Raw genomic sequence first — 20,041 nt, forward strand, 5'->3', positions numbered from 1 at the left:
ACAGTTACCCAGGCCTGAAGACTACCATTCTGCGGTGGCCCCCTCTGGAGTCTGGCATGCGTGTCTCTCCTCGCTTCTGCCCTTGCTTCAACACAAAGTCCGTGCGAGTGCAAGGGAAAAAGTCAAAACAGGCCACTTTTTTTCTGCTTCCCAAGGGCCAACGGGCGTGCCCATATTGTGACTGCACCGCCTCGACGTTTCAGGGGGGGAGCAGTGTTGCAAGCAAGGCCGCTGGTTGAAGCCAAGCGATGGAAGCGTAGCGTTCAGAGAGACTCACTGAAAGGGCCAGCATACAACTATCTGGATACGAAAAAGTGTGTACGGAGTAGTCTTTACGTACGCAGATATCATAGAACGTCGGAGGTACCATGCAGACTGTACTGACTATTCTCACAGGAAGACATGTGCGAGGCCAAGCCTTCCATGCATGTGCTTTGCTCGGGCTGACGAGCAAGACAGGCTTCGTTTCCCTTTCTCCTCATCTTCTTTCCCACTCACCGAGTCACCACTCACCACTCAGCAGTCTCCTTTGCTCTCTCTGCTGGATCTTTCGTACTCTACTTCTGATGCGCACGGACTGGCGCATGTATTGCCAGCTAGCATCCGTAGACGCTAGCTCTGTATACCCGCATGCGGCGTCCAGCCCGCCAGACATTTGATCCTAGATGGTGGCAGCTGAGTGAGTGAGAGAGAGGGTGAGAAGGAAGAGGGAGAGAGAGAGAAAGGAGCCTGAGAAGATGGCGGAGGGGAATTCTGTTAGTGCTGGTACATCAGCACACCCCATTCTGCCTTTCAATTTGCCAACAGAAATGAGCATTGAAGAGACTGGAGGCATGTATCCGTACATGGCTGGCTCCGGTTACTGATGAAGGTCGTAGTCGGTGACCCCTAAATTTGTTCCGCCCTTCATCATCAAATCATTCCCGTTTGTCACCTTCATCATCCTTCTCTGCGCCAAACGAGCGAGCAAAGCGGCGTTCCAAGCCATAGAAGCCAAGCAGACAAAATACCCTCCAGCACAGCCGTTGCCTCGCGGCGGCTTTGCCTAATCCAAAATCACCATCCCACGTCTCCCATTGCTTTCCCCATCCCTACCTTGTCTTTTTGCTTGCCCACACACCCCAAGCTGGCTGCGTGTTCCGTTCCCCTAGACTCCTGGTAGCCTTGACCCTCTCTGGGTCTACCTGCTCGTCCTCTCTCTTCCCCGTTCTCCTTCGTCCAACCCCTGGTTCCCCCCCTCCGTCAGGTTACACTTCTCAAAAGGGGGGGTTGCAGGATACATTGTCTGCAGTACTTGACTTGACCACCACCCAAGCCCACCAAACAAGACCAAACCAAACGCCTCAAGTCTCCGTCGTCCCGATACCGAATATCAATCCCTCATGATCACCATGGATCAGACCGCTCCCTCAGCCTGACTGCTCGCTCGATCAAATCCATGCGCGCCATGCCCGAAGCTTAATCTCACATCCCAGGCCCCTACCAGTAGACTGTAGTCTTGTCTTGTCCTCCTCCTTCTGCCCAACAACCATAACATAACATCACTTCTACATCCCATTTCCTCCTTAACTCCTTCGGCAATTACTGATCTTCGCCCGTCCACTGCAACGCCGGTTCCCCAACGTACTCTCCAACGCACTCTCGACTTGCTAGTTACATTCAACGAACCCGGACTGCACACACACACATACATTCTCTGCCCGCACCGCCAAAAGCCCACAGCATCAACCCGAGGACGACGGCTATTCAACCTTGGCAATACAGAAATCGAGGAGGATTCACACCGTTGAAGAGACAGAATCCCGAGAACGCAACGCTTACACGTATTAATCATCAACGACCCGCCACTGGCCTCTATCGACCCAGATTTCTTGCGTGTCCTGGCCGTGTCACTCTTGTTCTCTCCCCACAGAACTTTGTCTGTTGGAGCACATCGAATGGACTACCCCACCTGAATCTTGATTCACAATGGTGAGTGCAGCACAGCAGCTTCTCGTCATCGCCTATCTCCGTCGAGGCATTCCACTTTCATCAGGTGTTGTTGAGTGTTGATGTACTATCATGAACGTCATCGGCGTTCATGATATATCATCGTCGCCTTCGGTCACCTCGATCACTCGACCATGCGTTCCCTTCCTTGACCACTAACCATCGGGGGGCCTCGGCGCCTCTGCCCCTCCGTCGTCACCATGCTGACCTTTTCCGTCTCCAGCCCGTCGCAAAGGCGTGCGCGCCGTGCTACTATCAGAAGTCAAAATGTACCTTCTCGGAAGGTAACCCGCAATGCGATCGCTGCATGATGAACGGGCGGGATTGCGTCTTTGTACGCCCCGTGCCAAGGTCAGCAGTCAAGGGGAGGTCAAAGGTCGCAGTCAGGAGCAAGATCATGGGCAACGGTGTGCCATGTCCGAATCCGATCCCTCGAAAGGCCAACGTGATTGTCCCGACGACAGCGCCACCGACGACGACGACGACGACGACGACGACTGTCGCCCGCGTCAGCTCCCCGCCGTGTTCCGTATCACGAAAGCCGAGTATAGCGACGGCCTCGAGCGTCGGCAGTCCTCCCGACGATGCTTCGTCCGACTCGTCAACCGAATCGGCATCGAGTCCTCCTTCCAAGATCCTTGAGTCACTCAGTCCGTACGGTAGCACGCTGGGCCGGTTAGATACCGTCGAACGCAATTCCCTATCGCGATTACTGCACAAGTCCAACTTCATGCAGTACTTCATCAGCCCAACGTTCGTCGACAGCATGCAGTTGGACATGACAGTCCATCTGTTTTCCATGTTCGACCAGGGCAAGGACGCCTACATCGCCATGTACAGCGCATTCGCCTCATCAATGGGATTGGAGACGGGCGAATACGACCCGGAAGCGAATCTACACCGCGGCGCAATGGCTGTCGAACACCTTCGATCCTGTCCACTGCCTACACTCAAGCGCGACGAACTGCTACCGTGGGCAGGCTTGGGATTGGGAATCGTGTACTTCTCCAACATGGCCCTCGGCACCAGTGCGGCGCCTGTACGACGATACGTGCTTAGCCACATTCGCCATCTTCTAGGAACCTCACAAATATCCAGCTCACGGACACACTATATCCTTGTATACATGACGGCTGTCGACATCAACGAATGCCTGATGCAGCGCGAACTTCCAGTGTGTGGAATCGCACCTCCTGAAGCGGGCCATGTCGATGCGTATGTTGGCGTGTGTATGCCATTGCTGCAACACATGTACGACTTGTGCCGAATCAGCTACCATCTCTACCACGAAGTCGACGTCGAAGAACAGACGCAAGCATTGGACGAAGTGGAGCAAGAAATCGAAGCATGGCAGCCTGTCATCCCGCCAGACTTTACAAACCGCTTTACCACGACCGAGGTCATCCACATGCTGGCCCAAAGCCGCATCTACAAGACGGCAGCAATGCTGTACATTCACCGACTAAGGTACAAGTTTGGCGAGAAAGATGATATGGCATCTGCAATGGCAAAGAGCATCATCTCAGACCTGCAGATGACGTTCACAGTCTCGCAAGACAAGCAACGCTGTGTCAGCTTTCCGTACACCCTTGCAGCCATCGAAGCAAAGGACGCGGCCGAGCGGGAGATTGCCATGGATGCCATCAAGTCGCTCATCGATAGCGGCAACAGCAAATACCGCAGCAGCATGGAAACATTCCTCAAAGCCGTGTGGGATATTCGGGACAACCAACCAGGAGCATCTTGGCTCGACTTCATGCAAACTCTGCCGCCGATCTCGGTGGGCGTATAGCGGAGCGGTCCCTTTTTAAGGTTTTTCTTTTCTTTTCTTGACCTGGACTGTCTTCAAGACTTATGGATTTATTCTACTTTTGCTTTGGGGCGAGGCGGTGAGATATCATTCTGTTTATGTACACGGCTGATGGGAAATACTCCTCATGGTACGATTGCCGCAAGGCAACTCCACGGAGGATTTGAGTTTTCTTTGTCTTTTTTTTTTCTCCGTTCGTTGGCTTAACGTGGAGGCACCTCATCAAGGAGTCGAGGCCTGCACTACATACACTCTTGTGTTTTTTTCTTCTTCTCTCTATGGCACGGCGGTGACTGCGGGATGCAGAGGAGCATGACGGGACTTTTGCAGCAATGCTCAAAAAAGGGAACGGGTTTTTAGAAGCCTCGGTAGGAATCCGAAGGTTACGAAAGGTGTCTGCCCACCATGGGAGGGGCCCCCCAAAGAGACATCATGATCTACCTATGGGTTTGTGATACCATTCTCTCGTTTCATTACCAATACAGACTTCACAATCTCCATATACCCCCCCGCTCATTCTCCGATCGCCTGGCCTCTTTAGTGCAACTGACATGTCTGATCGTTTCCTGCCCAACCTCAACCTGATGATCGAATCGCGACACTGCTAAAAGAAGCTCCCGCAAGTCTATGTCGCGCCTAATGGCGGTACCTGACGTTTCATGCCAGCACACGTCCTGGGCGTGCGCTCAGACTTTGCATGAATTAGGCCCATGTGTAGCCGAGAACCTTGTTCGCTCCTCGCTAAATCTAAACGGGGATCAACTATCACGCGCCCTCAAAGTCAAATACAGTACGTCCGTCTGTACTGCAGGTATGGATGAAAGGAGCGATAGTGTAATCCGTCCCGCAATGAATGGCACCATATGCCACATGCTAGACGAAGAGTCGTTGTTTGCTTTTCACTTCGTACGATTTCTGATTTTGTCACTTTTTGCTAAAGTGCCATCCGGTCCACGGGTTACACGGTGGCAAAGTTCACCCTGAAGACCCCTACGTACCTAGGTTGCGTGTGAGGGCAGTCTAGTTCCCTCGAGGCCGGTCGACGAGGGTGAACTCCAATGCCCGTAAAGCATCTTTGTGTATGTAGAATAAGTCTGCGGGGCATAGCCAGTAGCCCCCCTTTGCGCCATCGCGGGAGCTTACCATCGCCTCGGTAGTGATCCGTCCGGAAGAGTCAAGGGTCAAGGAAATTATGTTGAAGATTATCGTCGAAACTTGCTGAGTAGACAAGACTGGTGTTTGGTACTTAGCATGCATTTCTACGACGTTGGTCCCAATTGAAGCTTCGGAGGATGCGCGTCCGTACCTAACTCGGTTAACTCGATGTCCTGATGATACACGTAATGGACGTTGAGCGGCGCGGAACCCCACGAACTAACACGAAAAGGTTCTGGCTGGGTCGATCCATTTAGTTATTACTCACCGTGTCAGTGATAGTCGGAGATTTGATAACGAGTAAGTTCTGCATGGTACCGTGTCAATGTTCTTGAATGTTCATGGATCTTTTTTTGGATAGTCCCAGCATGTTGAACCTTATTGATATTGATCAAGGGCCTTTTGACACGCCAACTCTTTCCTCTTCGGCAGCCCGTACCGAGGCAAGTTGCCTCTTAAGGCGAGCTTATAACCATTGTCAATATGGCTATTCAACTGGCATCAATGATAGATTGAAGTACAGGGGCTGCAGCCGCGAACATAGTATGCAGCAGGGTTCTCGCTGCATCCTTTACGGGCTTGCCCGGTGACATATTCCCACAAGAGGGGCAAACCCCCGAGTCGAATATGACATTGAGGCATTGAAGCATCGAATCAAAGAAGCCTCTACACCGGTCTCAAAGACGACTGATTAGACAATCACTCTAGATTTACAAAGATCAGAGAAACCAGAAACATCAGACACGTGGTGGCTGGAAAAAATAAAGGGACGCCTTACATAGTACGCGTTCGGGGACCTCGGCGAAGCTTATAGGACCTGTTCAAAGCTTGATACTAGGACGCATGCGGACGGAGTCTACTCCGTCATCAAGCCTTGTGCGGGCGCGCTGACGACGGGAAGAACTGAAAGCGGTCAAGCCATGTCCCATGGCTCATTGTCCATGGGTACAGTCAGCCTCCCTAGGCAAACAAGCAGGTGCTGCGGTCTTTTGCGCGCTTCATCTCGCACTTTGTCTGGGCGGCGCTCGCACTTTACATCTCGAGTCAGGAGGAGCGGGGCCTGTGGGATAGTTCGCTCGGCCTCGGATCTCTCGTAAGCGCCGAGGCCGAGGGATCCTGACCATCGACCTAGAGTCCATCACCCACCTCGAATGAAGGAAGAGCTGTTTGTTGTTCAGCCCCCAGCAAGTTTGCCGCGAGTCGAATCATATTTGTGCAAGCCAAGACAAAATAGCAACGGATTGTCGAATGCGATCTTGTGTTGCGTCGTATCGCATCGGGATCTAGTGTCACCCGGATTCTCCATACCGGCCCCATGGGACCGGATCCAACATCTGCCCCCGGAGCTGTCCGGACCTCGCCCACACAAGCGCCCGACACGCCGCAGCCGGGCCAATCCCAGCCCCCGACGGCCGCCGGGGATGAGAGCGGAAGCAACAGCAGCAGCAGCAGCGTGACCCGCCTCGGCATCGGGAGCAGCAGCGGTGGCCGCAAAATCGAGCGGTCCTGTCAGCTGTGCCACCGCCGCAAGATTCGCTGCGACAAGAAGCAACCTTGCGCTTCGTGTGCCCGTGGCGGCTTCCAATGTCACTATCCACAGGCGGGCCAGCCGATTCGCCGCGTCCGAAAGACCACCATCGCGGACGTTGCAAGCCGGATATCGGACCTGGAGAAGACGCTTGTGGCCGGAGCGGCAAGCCAGCAACAGCAGCAGCTTCCAGCTCTCCGCGCTTCACCATCGGCCTCCACGCCCGGGACAGCTTTTGGTTTGGGTTTGAGACCAAATCACTCTCATCCATCAGTATCCAGGCCAACCACAGCGCCAGCTTCGGGTCCGCATGAGAAGAGTGTCAACGATGAGATTCTTTTACGGAAGGGATCGTCAAGTCAATACTTTGACGATGTCCTGATATCTCGGGTCATTGAGGAGGTAAGTGATTCTTTCATCCACTTGAGGCATGTGATGGTCGGCTGACAAGTCATCAAAAGGAACATGACATTCAGTCAGTTCTCACTACACCACAAAGTAGTGAGTCGGCAGCTACGGCGGAGCTGTCGCCATTTAATCCCATGGGCATTCTCTCAGCACCAGATCTCAAACTAGATCTTGCTGAGCTCCTGCCTCCAAAGTACGGCGCCATAGAACTATGGAGGAACTATGTCGACAATATCGAGATTTGCAACAAGATACTCCACCGGCCGACAGCAGAAGTTCTGGTCTACACGGCCATCGACGACCCTCGCAACGCGAGTTCAGAAGCCCTAGCGGTCATGTTCGCCATTTTCTTTGTATCAACTGTTGTTCTAGAGCCCAATTCGGTCCAGAGTTTCACGGGCGAGGACAAGGTGACGAGCCTTCATCGCTTCAAGACAGGACTCGAGCAAGCTTTTGCCAAGGCCGACTTTCTTGAACATCCTTCGGTTAAACTGCTCGAAGCCTTGTCTGTGTACTTGGTATGTATACCCACACTAGACACTATTTTTTCTTGTGCTTACACTAAACGCAGGCGGCTCTGAGGATACACAACCCCGGTCGAGGCTTGTGGACGTTGAACGGACTGGCCATCCGGGCAGCCCAATCGATCGGTCTGCACCGAGACGGGACCAAGCTCGGCCTCTCGCCCTTTGAGTCCGAGATTCGTAGACGCATTTGGTGGCATCTCGTCGCGCGGGATGGTCGAGCAGCGGAAGACTATGGCTTTTCAAACGTTTCAAGCTTCAACCTACAGATAGGCGTCAGCTTCCCGTCAAATCTGGACGACGGAGACCTGTATCCCGAGATGAAGGAGCTCCCACACTCTCGCACCGGCTGGACGACGTTGACGCTGGCACTAATCAACATCCAAGTCACTCGCACATGGCACCGTCTAGCGGCCATGGCCTCGTCGTGGGCCGAAAACCCAACACCGGAATCTGTCCGCGCCCAGGTCGTCCAAGAACTTCACGAGTACGCGGAAGGCTTCCTTCGACACTGCAATCCGGTCATCCCTCAACAACGCCAGACCCTTCTCGTTGCACGGTTTATCATTCGCAAGGTCGACATGGTTACACGCCAGCAGTGGCTCAACCTCCAGCACCCAGAGGCGCGCGACTCGTTTGCGACGGAGGAGAATCTTCACCAGGCGCTCGGTATTCTCGAGGATGGCATGAGTCTGGCGTCGGACGAGCTCCTGCGACAATATCGGTGGTCTATGCGGGCGTATCCCCAGTACCATATGCTTCTCTACGTCCTGTGGCACTTGTGCGTGAAGCCGGAGGGACCGAGTGTCGATAGGGCATGGAAGGCTGTGGACGATAGCTTCATGCTTTTGAAGAGCGTAAACGCCGGTTTCGGGCCCGCGGCGAAGATGACGGTTCTAGAAACACTGAGAGCCAAGGCCACGGCAATACGACAGGGTCTTGACCAGCAGAACGGCGGTGGTGTCGCCGTCGTTGGCGGAGGGACTACCAACGGGAGCGCCGAGAAAGAATCCTACCCGACGCCTGGTGGCACCGATGATAGATCAGAAGCGGAGGGTATGGTGGATAGTGGACTGGATAGCATGGCGGCCGCCGACGGAATGGACTGGGCCGGCATGATGCAGGATTTCCCCGACTGGACCACACTGATGAACGAGTTCCAGGTAGACGGTTTGGATTTCCCAAACTATCTGAACTGATTTTGTTAGTGCGCGGAGTTTTGGACAGGCAGATACCAACCCCAATCAACCATGGACATTGCATCTACAGTCTCTCTGGCTTTGACCTGCTTTTGAGCTTTGCATGATTTCTGGAGGCAGTGATGTTGTGGACGTCCCTGGTCTCGATATTGACCACCGCTTCGCAACCTTGCACGCACATCTCTCGCCTCAGTCCCCTCGGCCGTCAGTTGAGGCCGTCTGCTCCTCTTCTGCACGTGAGCCTCGAGCCCTGCCCTGCCCTGCTTCTCTGGGCGAGAGCTTCAAGCTCGGCTCGCGGGCTGGCGCGCTGAGCTTCAACAACAGCTAGAAGGAAGGAAAATTTCAACCAGCGTCGATGGTTTAGTGGTAAAATTCTCCGTTGCCATCCAGCAGCGTCGGGGAGCCGGGGGTTCGATTCCCCCTCGACGCAATTCTTTTGCTGATGACAACTTTTCGTTACCTCGATGGCGACTTCTCGCTTTTTGAGGTCATGTAGCTTGACTGCGATCAATTCCTGTGCATTTGAGCAAATAGAATCAGACCTTAACGATGGAATGTCTGCGTAAATGTTGTTATGCAATTCTTCCTTTGGTTACCTACAGGTACCTTGCATGCACGTCAAATGAGTGCTTTGCGTTGGTTCGAATATTAGCATGTCTAACTAAGAATGGAGTTTTTACATTTTTCAGTGGTCCTGCAGAGTACTTTTTGTGCCCCTCGGCCGCCGATTGTAACCTGCTGTAGGTTTTCAGTACAGTTTGTTCTATTTAATTGCAGCATTGCCATATTGTGACATTTCCACCGTCCCATATACATCCTCTGACTTGCTTCCACCGATTTCACAGCATGTCGTGTGATTGCGCTGTGTTGATGCAACAGACACGATGGGGTAAGCTCCTGTAAATCACATGTATCTTGACATAGAAGACCAGACTAATGCAAAGTTGCGATAGCTACTCTCACTACTACGACGTCAAAGATTGGAATAGTCCACAATGGCGCAAAGTATGGCCGCGATTCATCGAAGATTCTTTATTGATCATGGAAGCATCAGACGTTCGTCTCATTGAGACTGAGCCTTGTCATGATTACGATTTGGAAGCTACTTCGCCACCCGTTTGCACTGTGGAAAGGGGCATCAATTTCAACGGGTTAGGCGACGCGGGCCATGAGCCATTCTTTCTTTGCGAGCAGGAGCCATGTCAGGTAAAGACGAATCGGAAACCGTACGACCTGACTATCTCCTGCATCCTACTCCGAGCCTTTGCTCTTTGCCCCAAAAATATCAAAATTTCGTATGTCCCAGACACTTGAAGCTTTTTCTCGACGAGACCCTGATAATCAAAGGTCCGATGGCTATTGGAACGAGTATATCTGGGAAAATGCCCGTGAGCTTTACCGGAGTCTTTGGCCCAGTGAATGCATCCACTGCCCTTGGGGTAACGAGACCGATGATTCTAACGAAGACGAATTTGAACGAGAATGGAGAAAGAAACACCTGACACTCCCACCTAAAAAAGCTTCCAAAAAGAAAAGCCAGAGCCGAGCCATTAGACAAAGCCGGCTGAAGTTAAGGACCGGGATGCGTAGCATTCGTGCTAGTCCGATGTCTGGAGTTTCCATGGTTCGATTTGATGCCATTCGGGATAAAATTTCTCATTGCGCAACAAGCTATGAGCACCAGAAATGCTGCCCAGACTCGCTACGGTGGCGCAATTTCCCCGGAATCCGTTTTCGGCTCATTGATGTCCGTCGAAAATGCGTCGTGGATGCTCCGGATGACTTGCCTTTTGCAGTTCTGTCATACGTTTGGGGCAGTGTGGATCAGGTCAAGCTCACGTCTGAGAATGTTCGTGAGCTGTCCCGACCGCAGGGGTTGGATTCGGTTTGGAGTCATATCCCAACGACAGTCCGAGACGCTATGATGGTATGTGAGCGTCTTGGGGAAGCCTATCTATGGGTAGATGCGCTCTGCATTTTGCAAGACTCTGCTCGCGATAGGAAGGTTCAGATTCTGCGAATGCGGTCCATCTATTCTGCGGCTAAGTTCACGATTGTGGCAGTATCTGCAAGGCACGCTGACGAGGGATTCCAAGTGCAGCGAAGCGCGGCGGTTTCGCCAGAGTGCAACTCTATCGACGATCTTGATACGTTCTTGGCAGAGTCATCCTGGGGTAGTCGAGGCTGGTGTTACCAAGAACAAGTATTATCTCATCGAGCAGTTTTTTTCACTTCCAAGGGAATTTTCTTTCAGTGCCAGAAGGCCACATATCACTTGGACGGTACAGTACTACCGAAGACAAGTTACACGTCGTCAACACTCAGCGGCAACCAGTTCCACGGACTAGGCAGTCTCTTACATATTCCGCAGGGCAAAAGCCTGGAATGCTTTCTTGCTGCCGTAGAAGCCTACTCAAAGCGAAGCTTCACTTATGCAAAAGACAAGATCTCGGCATTTCAGGGCGTCTTCCATAGGCAAGAGGGCGTGATGGACGGGAAGCGGTCGATGTTCCACTTCGGCCTGCCAACCTGTGCTTTCGACCAGACTTTCTGCTGGCGGACAGCCGAACATAACCCCCACCTACGAAATCCGAATTTCCCTAGTTGGTCCTGGCTTGGCTGGGATGATGCAGTCTCCTTCGATAGGGACCTCATTCGCATAGCTCGCACAAGTCAGATTCTTGGAGGCGATCGGCCACGAGACTTGAGGAACCGATCAACGACGCATCCGATTTACCAGCTTCGGCAGCCAGTGCCGTGGCCGTCGGAGTTCTCCGCAAGCGATGGCTTTGGATTCCCCACCAACATACTAGGTACCGGAATGTTTATAGATCATGGTTGGCCTTCCATGTCAATCACCACGAGCTCAGCCTATCTTCGTATTTCGGCACGCCCGCAACAAACCCGAAATCGCAACGGTCTATACGCCGTATTTCCAACCATTTGCAGCCAAAGTAACGCAACTCAAAGGGCCAACTTGTCAGGGCACCACGAAGTGGCCAGTTTTGACACCACCACACATCAAGCAGGTCAGCAATACGTGTCATACGACATCCGTGACCATGACAGACATAGAGAATGTGAAGCAGAAACACCACTGGGTCACATATGGTTGGATCTCAACTGGCGTGACAGTCAACCTGATCTTCGCGTTATGAAGTTTATTGCTCTTGGTGGCCACTTGGAATTTGAAGGGTCCGGCAACTGGCAAATCACCATGTTAATGTGTCTTTTGGAAGCGGGTCCAGAATCTCATTATGAAAGATTTCAAATTATGGATTGCTCGATTCAACAGAGTTACTGGCTCAAGATCAGCGGATCTTGGAACATGTTGGATATCCAATAGTTCAGAAGCTTCTGAGAGCCCGTCGGCTTTCACCAAAGCTATGTTTGACGGCATGATCTTGCGCACAAGGTATGCATAGCCTAGAGTCATCTCAATCTGATGAGTACGCCACTTCGACAATACCCAAGACACGGGGCGAGGATAAGACTGATAATGAGTCTCCCAGAATAAGAAATTAAGTGGTGCAGACTTCGCGAAAGTAAATGATTATGCTGTGTTACGACGTCTACCATGCAAACTTCAAGGAAGCTACTGTAAAAGGAACGCCATCATCTTGACATTACCGATTTACGTATATTAGGGGACTTTTGTCATCTGCCTGTTCAAGTCTCCAAACAAGACCTTCGTTGGGAGGATGTGAGTTCAACTACTAATCGAGTTTGCCCACATCATAGGTCGGTTTCTTCTGTGTGTCACCAATCTCACCGCCTAATCTCACCCAGTAATCACAACCGCAAGCTTTCCAATAATGGGAATACCAATGCAAGCGCATCACCAGAGGTCAAACTGTGGATGCCAATGTGGTGTGATCGAACAACTCTTGTTATGCCATAATGATTTCTTCCATCGCGTAAGCGATCTCTGCAACAAGAATCCTAAGCAGAGTCCTGCCCGCCATGTGGCGGTCTTTTAGCTCAGAGAACCATTATTTCCCATCCTCCAACCTTTTCAGTTTGCTCAGGAATAGTCTGCAACTTCCGTGTTGTCTTAACCTTCCTGCTTGAACCCGACGACATTACGTCCACACTCTCAGCCGGAGTGGTCATCGGTTGTCGAGAATCGCCGTCGTCTGAATAGGGACTTTCGCTCCTCGTCCGATCCGTCGACGACGGACCAACGTTGCTGCTGGAGCCCGTCTGATTGACAGTCCCTCCCATGTTGGCAGGTGAAGGAAGCCTCTCATACCACTTGACTGGTGATATCTCCGTGGCTGAGGGGGACGTCCGACGATCTTTAGGTGACAGGTCCCTACTGTTGGATCCACTTGAGCTGCGGGTACTTGAACGACCTCTCTCGTCGAAGGGGTTGATGAATATTCCAATGGTGGTGTTCTTTCGGAGAACGTTAGAGTTCACCTCTTCGAGTTTGATCTCTTCCCATCTGTCGAGCTCCATTCCTTCCCTTGGCTCTCCGCTGATGTGACGACTCAGGGATCTGCTAGTCGTCTTCATGCGTCGATAGAGATTGGCTAACTTGTCGACGACGTCGAAGCCGCATTTAGAGGATATGACCAGGAGGAGGGACAGGGGCCAGAGGATCAAGGTGGCAGGAAGCCACAAGACCAGCAAGACCTTGTGTTGCAGTCTTTTGTCGGAGCTCTTGTACCATTCAGGAAAGAAACGGCACCTGTTGAGGAAGGCGTAGAAGACAAGCGCCGAAATAGTGTAGACCACACATGCTGCCGCTATAATTATGGCATTCCGGAAGTTGAAATCGTCGTCCCGGATGCCGGCGCTGAAGCCGGCAACAGGAGCGGAAGGAGTAGGAGCCATCTTTGTTAGGCTGAGGAAGGAATAGTTGTGTTGTTTGATGAAAGTGGTTGTGGTGACTTCAGGCCTCAGTGACTGGTTTTTGTTTGCTTTGTATTCCTGGTGTGATAATCGCAAGAGAGAGTTTGGAGGTGAGAAGTGATGTCGAGAACGAGGTGTTCAAGCGCGATGCTGGTCAGGCTGGGAAAAACGAGAAGGGTTTATATAGGGTAGAACATGTCTATCCACGATTGCGTCCCAACGAGCAAAGGCCAGGCGTCACTGTTTAATCGGAGATAGGTAGTCTATCCGTTGGTGTCGTGAAGTTAGATTATACCTCTCTGGCCAACATCCGCTGTGAATCGCTTCTGTCAGGAGCCGCAACCTTGCTATGATTCGCCTGGAAAACTTACTAGTTTCGAGCAAACTTTCAGGAACAGGGATCTAGCGTCTTTCGAGGCAATAACGGCGGTGGTGCTGGATCGTGTAAGGGGCATCGTATCTCTCTCTCCTCGTGAAGTCCGTCCAGGTCAGTTGACAATAATCCTCAAAGGTGTACACAGCAGATGTGTCAGAGTGTGGAAGAGATTTCATCGTGCACCTAGCAAGGCTACGCAAACGGTAGGTGATCAATGGCATGGGAGGGGGGGCGGGGGGCGGAATCGAGCAATGTCAAATCTCTCCCGAGGGAAGTTTGAAGAAGAGAAAGGCTCTTCATGGTTGACCATGCTCGTTAGAATGCTTGAGACTATGCGCTGATACTGCAGGCCGTTCTGACACGGTCTGATTTATTTGAGTCGTGAAAGCATCTCATAATGCCCATGGCTGAAGATCGCCAGTCAGTATCAGCTGCGAGCTGGACCACACGCACTTATATGGAATGAAGATGTACCAGTGCCAGCACTGACAACAAAAGGATTATCTCAATGACTTCGATTCACTACACTTGCAACTCTTGATGATGAATACAGTTAACTTGCTCATGGCCACCAAATAATGTGACCGCGACGCCCTTAGCAACCCCTTAGCCAGACATGGAGAGTCCAACTCCTACTGCTTGACAGCAGGAGCATACGGTTTCTGCTCAACCATCCGAGCCTTATGCATTCTCCACACCTCAGCCGCAGCCGCCTCATTCTCAACCGCCACGATCTCCGAGGCAGTCAGCCAATGTCCAAGCAACGGATCCTCCTCAGAAATCTCAGAGGTCCTCTTACATTGATTCTCCTGAGCGTGGTTGCCACCAGAGCAGACGGCACGGGGAGCAATCTCCCGGTCAACGCCTCCAGTGCCTGTGAGGCTCTTGAAGTCATGGCAGACGACGGCCGCGAAGTTGTACACCACAAAGACAGGCCAGAAAGCGACGATGAAGACGGCGATCTGAATGCGGATGAGTTTGTCGATAGCCTCAGCGGAAAGACACGGCTCCCACCACCAGCCGCCGGAATCATCATCCGAGAACGTCTGTGCAGCGGCATACGCCTCGGCAGCGCTCTCAGTCTTGTCCTTCGCCCCCATCTGTCCTGCAAAGATCATGCCGACATAGGTCGAATAAATGAAGTAGAGAGCACCGTGGAGGAGATACACCGCCGCCGCGATGGTGTTGAAGACCTCGGGGTCCAAGACGTACTGCTCCGAGGGCTCGCGGACGATGTTACAGAGGGTGTAGGCGCCGAAGGTGACCAAGCCGACGGCCCAGATTACGACGAGGACGATGGCTGTGGCGTCGAGACAGGTGAGAGGTTCAGAGTCCTCGTCGGTGGTGGTTCCCTGGGGTGGCGAGGGCAGCTGCTTTTCCTCGTCGTAGTTCATCTCGCCGCCAGATTGGTCGCCGGAGGCTTTGACGATGTGGAGGTAGTCGGTGTAGAAGGAGTTGACGTTCTTGATGGGACGGGAGGTAGCCGCCCGAATTGAAGCCATTGCAGTTGCCATTGTGTGAGATTATGACGGGTTATACTGTGTAAGTACTAAGTCGAGAAGTCAGGCGACAGAAATTATTCTTGCTGCTTGTAGAACGAACCTGTATCTGATGGATGTGAGATGCTGAATCGAAGAGTAGAAGGTTGCCATATGGAGGATTTAGATGCGATGTTTAATATCTCTCGAAGAAGGGATCGGAGAAAGACTTCTGCATAATCTCGAGGACCTCTTTAGCGACACATGCTACAAAGGCATCATGAAAAGTCAATACGAAACAGAAATCCAAAGACCGTTGGAAACAGGAACCTTGCTGGGACGGAATGCCACCGTCCCGTATTATGTCTATAGTATTATACAGTACTGGTACAGGATATCAGGCGATGGTGATCGCAAAGATTCCCCCTCAACTCCATGGCAAGCTCAACATGGCATCGTGATGCCACGAGTAAGAAAAAAGTATGTGCGTGAATCGAAGCGACAGCTCCCAAAAGCCCCCAAAGCAGCCCCCAAAATTCAACCCGGAACCGAAAAGCCCTCCCCATAACCCCCTTGCAATGATGCTACACCTTTCCGGCCTGTGCCCTTAGTCTACATCGTCGAGACTGGTGTCGGAAGTGTTGCCCGTGTCACCCTCGCTGACCTTCCACGATGCCATCTCCGCTACTGGCACCCGCCCTCGCAGCCACCGCAGGGTAGCGTCCGTACCCCGTTCAAGAACGTTCCACCTAGGAACTCTGAAGCGGTTACCAGCGACCTCTAGACGCTTGAGCCCGCCAGTGCCACCTAGAAGGCCAAGTCTCGGGTTCAAGTGTGCAATGTCGTTATTACCAGCATCGACAACCTCCATGCCCTTGATGGTGTCTGGGTCGAGCTCGATCAAGTGGTTGTTTGCTGCCAAAAGGACGACGAGCCTGGGGAAAACCGAGCGCAAGTCAGGCGGAAGGGCGGTGATGCGATTCAACGAAACGTCCATCTTTTCCAGCTGCGGGGCGACCAAGTGCGTAGTCAACGGCGAAAGGCTGGTGATGTGGTTGCTGACAAGGTTCAGCTCACGCAGGGCCGGCAAGTCGAGCTCCTCTGTCAAATAAGATTCGCCAACCAGTTGGTTATGCGCAAGAGACAGGGCGGCAAGAGAATCGGCGAAGAAGGACAGTGAATTCGGGAAACAGGTGAAAAGGTTGTGATGCAACTGGATCTCAATGACCTTGTTGTCGGCCGCGACCTTGGAACACACCACAGGATGCAACGAAGCTGATTTGGTATTTGATCGGTCCAGAACACCTTGCTTGACAGGCCATGTCTCATTGGCCAGCGTTTGCGAACGCGCTCGTGCCGGCGACGTCGGCGAAGAGGTGGGAGGGGTAGCGAAATCATCCTCGTCCGAGTGGTTATCGCGAACTAAAGCTTCCGCTGCTGGTGCGGTAATAGTGGCTGGTTGAACGTCATGAGGCTCGTCGAGGTGTGCCTCATCAGGTACAGCAGTGTCCTCTTCCTTGAATGGCGGGGGCGGCTCAAGCCTACCGGCTAGAACTTCCTTCAGCTCCTCCGTGGTGGCAGAGACGAACTTCTTGTCGCGCAACGGGTTGCCAGCGAGCCGAATCATGGTCAAGTTATCCATTCTGCTAATCTCGGGTGGTACCACGCGAATGTCGTTGGCAGAAAAGTCAACATGCCTAAGCTTCTCAAGAGCGGTGAAACCTTTGGGGAATTCGGGAATAGCGTTCTCGTCAGCGTTCAGGGTCATGAGGCTGCACCAAGAGCTGACATCAGGTAGCTCTTGTATGCGGTTCATCGAGATGATGAGTTGATGGACAACAGGCAGGTTGATGACTGATCCTGAAGGTACCAAGCGTGTCAACTGGTTGCACGATAGGTCGAGCATTTGAAGGGTTGGAAGGGACTCGGCCCCATCTTCAATCAGCGTGCCCGTGAGCTTGTTCTTCTTCACCAGCAATTCCGTCAGTGGGAGCTTGGACAGACTCGCAAAAGGCAGGGATTCGAAGCTGTTGTCGCTCAAGTTAAGAACGCGCAGTCTCGATAGACTTTCGATGCCAGGAGGAAGCGATGATACGTTGTTTCCGTGAAGGTCGAAGATTTCGAGATTCTCGAGGTTCGAGAAGATGGGATCGAGGGGTCCGTAAAGAAGATTATTGGCGAGCTTCAAGTCTCGGAGGGCCTTGACCTGGGTGATGACTTCGAGGCAATTGTTTGCAAGGCGATTTTGCGACTGCTTTTGTTAGTCAAAGTTGTTACTCAGAGTCGCATGTGTTGGCTTACTAGGTTGAGCGATGTGAGTAGAGGAAGCTGTCTCAATCCCATCGGCAAAGAGATTAGCGAGTTGCCGTGCAAGTCCATCGCCTCTAAGCCGCCAAAGATATTGCCGTTCGAGTCCTCATCCTGTGCCATTTCCTCTGCTGTGACATCTGGGAAGATTGTGTCATCGATAGTCTCCAACTCGTTATCCGCAGCTACGAAGCGAGTCAGATCGACAGTCTCAGCCCACGAGCCATCGTAAGTGCCCATGGACTCTGAGTCGTACATCTTGAGAACCTCGACCGGGATCTCCTTGAGACCCATGGCCGCGATGTTGAGTCTGCCACTGCTGCGGGCAGTGCCGAGCCGTTGCTGAATGACCTTCTTCTGAGAGTTCTCCGATCTCTTGGTGTTGAAGGGGTCTTGCGTGACAGCGATGCCAAAGTCGAACCCGTCGTCCTGTGGGATGATGGGTGGCTCAGGCTGGAATGGCGCAGAAGAGTCTGCAACCGGCGCTGCGTTTGGAGCTGACGCTGCCTCCGCAGCTTGTCGGTCTGCAGCGCGCTTGGCTGCCCGGGCCTTGGCAATTTGTTCTCGCAGAGCGTTGGAGGACTTTGCCGCAGCATTTTCTCCAGATTCTTCAGCATCTTTTGAAGCAGCAGCAGAAGGTGGAGCACCAATCTTAGACGGTCCAGGCCTTCGTAGAGATCCATAAGACTTGGACGGCGTCAGTTTCTTGGGCTGCGACGAAGCAACAGACGCAGCCGGAGCTGGCTGGGTCATTGTTGGCAGGGAAGGCTTCTTGTAGAGTCCTTGGACCGAGGCGCGGGGCTTTAGAGGGCGAGCAGCAAGCGTCTTTGCTCCAGCTTTGGGTGGTGGTGCCATGATGCCAGTTGGTCTCGTTGGGCTGGGGCTCTGGGTGACTGGTATCGCCGAAGTAGTCGACGGTCCGGAAGGTGACGACTGGGGCGTAGCTCTCAGCGATGGTGCTCGTAGGGAACGGATGCTAGATACACGGCGAGCCGGGGTGCCCTCGATGGCGCCAAGAGGTCGGTACGCGTTCGCAGCCGGTCGAGCATTGGCAAATGGGTTCTCTTCAGCACCAGAGCTCGAACCTGGTCTGCTGTGCCGGGACGTGGGCCGCATGGAGCCATCGGAGGTGTAGCTTGAGCCAGGTCTCGAGTGGCCGCTGCCGGCGCGTGAGCGGGGCCGCATAGTGCCATCTGGGTCGAAGAATGTGGACGTCTTCTTGCTTAGAGAAGGGGAGGATTGTAATTGCTGAAGGGTCTCGATGGTTCGTTCGGAAAGGGACGGACGGGGTTTGAAAGGTGTCGTTCTCAGCGTGTCAAAGTCTGGAAGATCAGGCTCGGCATCATCAGCGGCGACTTGTGGGCTGCTCGTGTCTTTGGTTAGGGTAATCGGATCGCCCAGACGACTTGAGCTTGGGGTAGCGACATTGTCCTCTGACGGGCTTCGCGTAACGCTTGTCGAGCGAGGAGTGAATGACCGTTGGGGTTCTTCTGGAGGTGTAGGGGGTTTCTGGATTATCGATTCCTTTGGTTGCAGTCGAGGCACGCTTCGGGAAGATCTCAGTGTCGCAGCGGGAGCTCTCAGGTCCGTCTTTCTCGTGGCTGGAGGTTGGATTTCGCGTTTCGGTCTGGTAGGGATGGTGCGAGGTTCCGGTTGCTTGAGAGCAGCGGCCGGGGCCAATTGGTCTCGTGAAGCAGCTGGGCGGAGGCGAGGATTCCGTATACTCGAATTCAGGCCTTCTCGCGATGGAGATGGTCGAACAGCAGGTGCTGGAGCTGCCGTTCTTGGAAGAGGCAGACGGGACATGCGAGGAATCCCACTAGGCCTCCCAGGTGCCTGCTTCTCGTCCATTCTGGCGGATATAGTGTATGTCCTACAGCTCTGAGAGCATGGAGAAGGTCGAAGAGGTGCTTCCTGAACGCTCTGGAGCGTGGAATAAGAAGAAGTTTGGGGGAATAATTCCTGTGGAAATATCGAAGTTTGCGCACTGACAGTCGGCAATGGTCTAGCGTTGCTTTGGCGCGTGGGAAGCTGCTCCGTTTGCTCCTAAACGGGTCGGGAACTAACGAAGGTAATTTCAAGTTGGGATGACGCAACGTCGCGGTTTCTCGTGTGCCAAACGGGCAGCTTCGCGTTCGAGTAGCAGCTGTAGATGGTCGAGTTCAAGTCAGCTTTTCGGATCGCGTTTGTAGTTTGCACACACAGGAAACAAGAGAAAGAAGTGGAAGCAAACAATGGCAAGCCGCAAACCTACCACAACGTCCTCTCTCCCGTCGCAACGGACATTGGATGGACCCTCTGGGACCTGGGGCCTTGTCAGGCGAGAGTGATGAATCGGAAATCTGCAAGAGAACAGACAATAATGAGCAGGGGGGGTGGATTCTTGGGATCGACAAGGATGGTCGATTTG

At 52.9% G+C, this 20,041-nt stretch overlaps 6 protein-coding genes across 6 annotated transcripts; 3 read left to right on the top strand and 3 right to left on the bottom strand.

Annotated features, from left to right (window-relative positions):
* The first annotated feature begins 956 nt into the window (after positions 1-956).
* On the top strand, positions 957-4,332 carry HER10_EVM0006534 (uncharacterized protein). Its single transcript, XM_035476117.1, has 2 exons — positions 957-1,971; positions 2,213-4,332. Exons 1-2 carry the CDS (start codon positions 1,969-1,971, stop codon positions 3,779-3,781), a joined length of 1,572 nt encoding a protein of 523 aa, XP_035334061.1. The 5' UTR covers positions 957-1,968; the 3' UTR covers positions 3,782-4,332.
* A 1,671-nt stretch (positions 4,333-6,003) lies between these two features.
* HER10_EVM0006057 (fungal specific transcription factor) lies at positions 6,004-8,668 on the top strand. Its single transcript, XM_035475654.1, has 3 exons — positions 6,004-6,884; positions 6,944-7,408; positions 7,462-8,668. The coding sequence occupies exons 1-3, from the start codon at positions 6,270-6,272 to the stop codon at positions 8,611-8,613; spliced, it is 2,232 nt and encodes a 743-aa protein (XP_035334025.1). The 5' UTR covers positions 6,004-6,269; the 3' UTR covers positions 8,614-8,668.
* A 986-nt stretch (positions 8,669-9,654) lies between these two features.
* Positions 9,655-11,959, top strand: HER10_EVM0006008 (uncharacterized protein; the record flags this gene model as incomplete). The annotated part of the gene is made up of 2 exons (XM_035475606.1): positions 9,655-9,819; positions 9,920-11,959. 2 exons carry the CDS (start codon positions 9,655-9,657, stop codon positions 11,957-11,959), a joined length of 2,205 nt encoding a protein of 734 aa, XP_035334021.1.
* Positions 11,960-12,594: 635 nt separating this feature from the next.
* Positions 12,595-13,452, bottom strand: HER10_EVM0007957 (uncharacterized protein; the record flags this gene model as incomplete). Its single annotated transcript, XM_035477495.1, has 1 exon — positions 12,595-13,452. The coding sequence occupies one exon, from the start codon at positions 13,450-13,452 to the stop codon at positions 12,595-12,597; it is 858 nt and encodes a 285-aa protein (XP_035334153.1).
* A 1,026-nt stretch (positions 13,453-14,478) lies between these two features.
* On the bottom strand, positions 14,479-15,360 carry HER10_EVM0001168 (uncharacterized protein; the record flags this gene model as incomplete). Its single annotated transcript, XM_035470924.1, has 1 exon — positions 14,479-15,360. One exon carries the CDS (start codon positions 15,358-15,360, stop codon positions 14,479-14,481), a length of 882 nt encoding a protein of 293 aa, XP_035333700.1.
* A 535-nt stretch (positions 15,361-15,895) lies between these two features.
* Positions 15,896-20,017, bottom strand: HER10_EVM0005294 (leucine Rich Repeat family protein). The gene is made up of 2 exons (XM_035474916.1): positions 17,626-20,017; positions 15,896-17,575 (listed from the first exon to the last, which is right to left on the bottom strand). The coding sequence occupies exons 1-2, from the start codon at positions 19,480-19,482 to the stop codon at positions 15,932-15,934; spliced, it is 3,501 nt and encodes a 1,166-aa protein (XP_035333976.1). The 5' UTR covers positions 19,483-20,017; the 3' UTR covers positions 15,896-15,931.
* Positions 20,018-20,041: the final 24 nt, after the last annotated feature.

The sequence above is a fragment of the Colletotrichum scovillei genome, assembly GCF_011075155.1.
Source record: "Colletotrichum scovillei strain TJNH1 chromosome Unknown Contig00005, whole genome shotgun sequence".
NCBI lineage: Eukaryota > Fungi > Ascomycota > Sordariomycetes > Glomerellales > Glomerellaceae > Colletotrichum > Colletotrichum scovillei.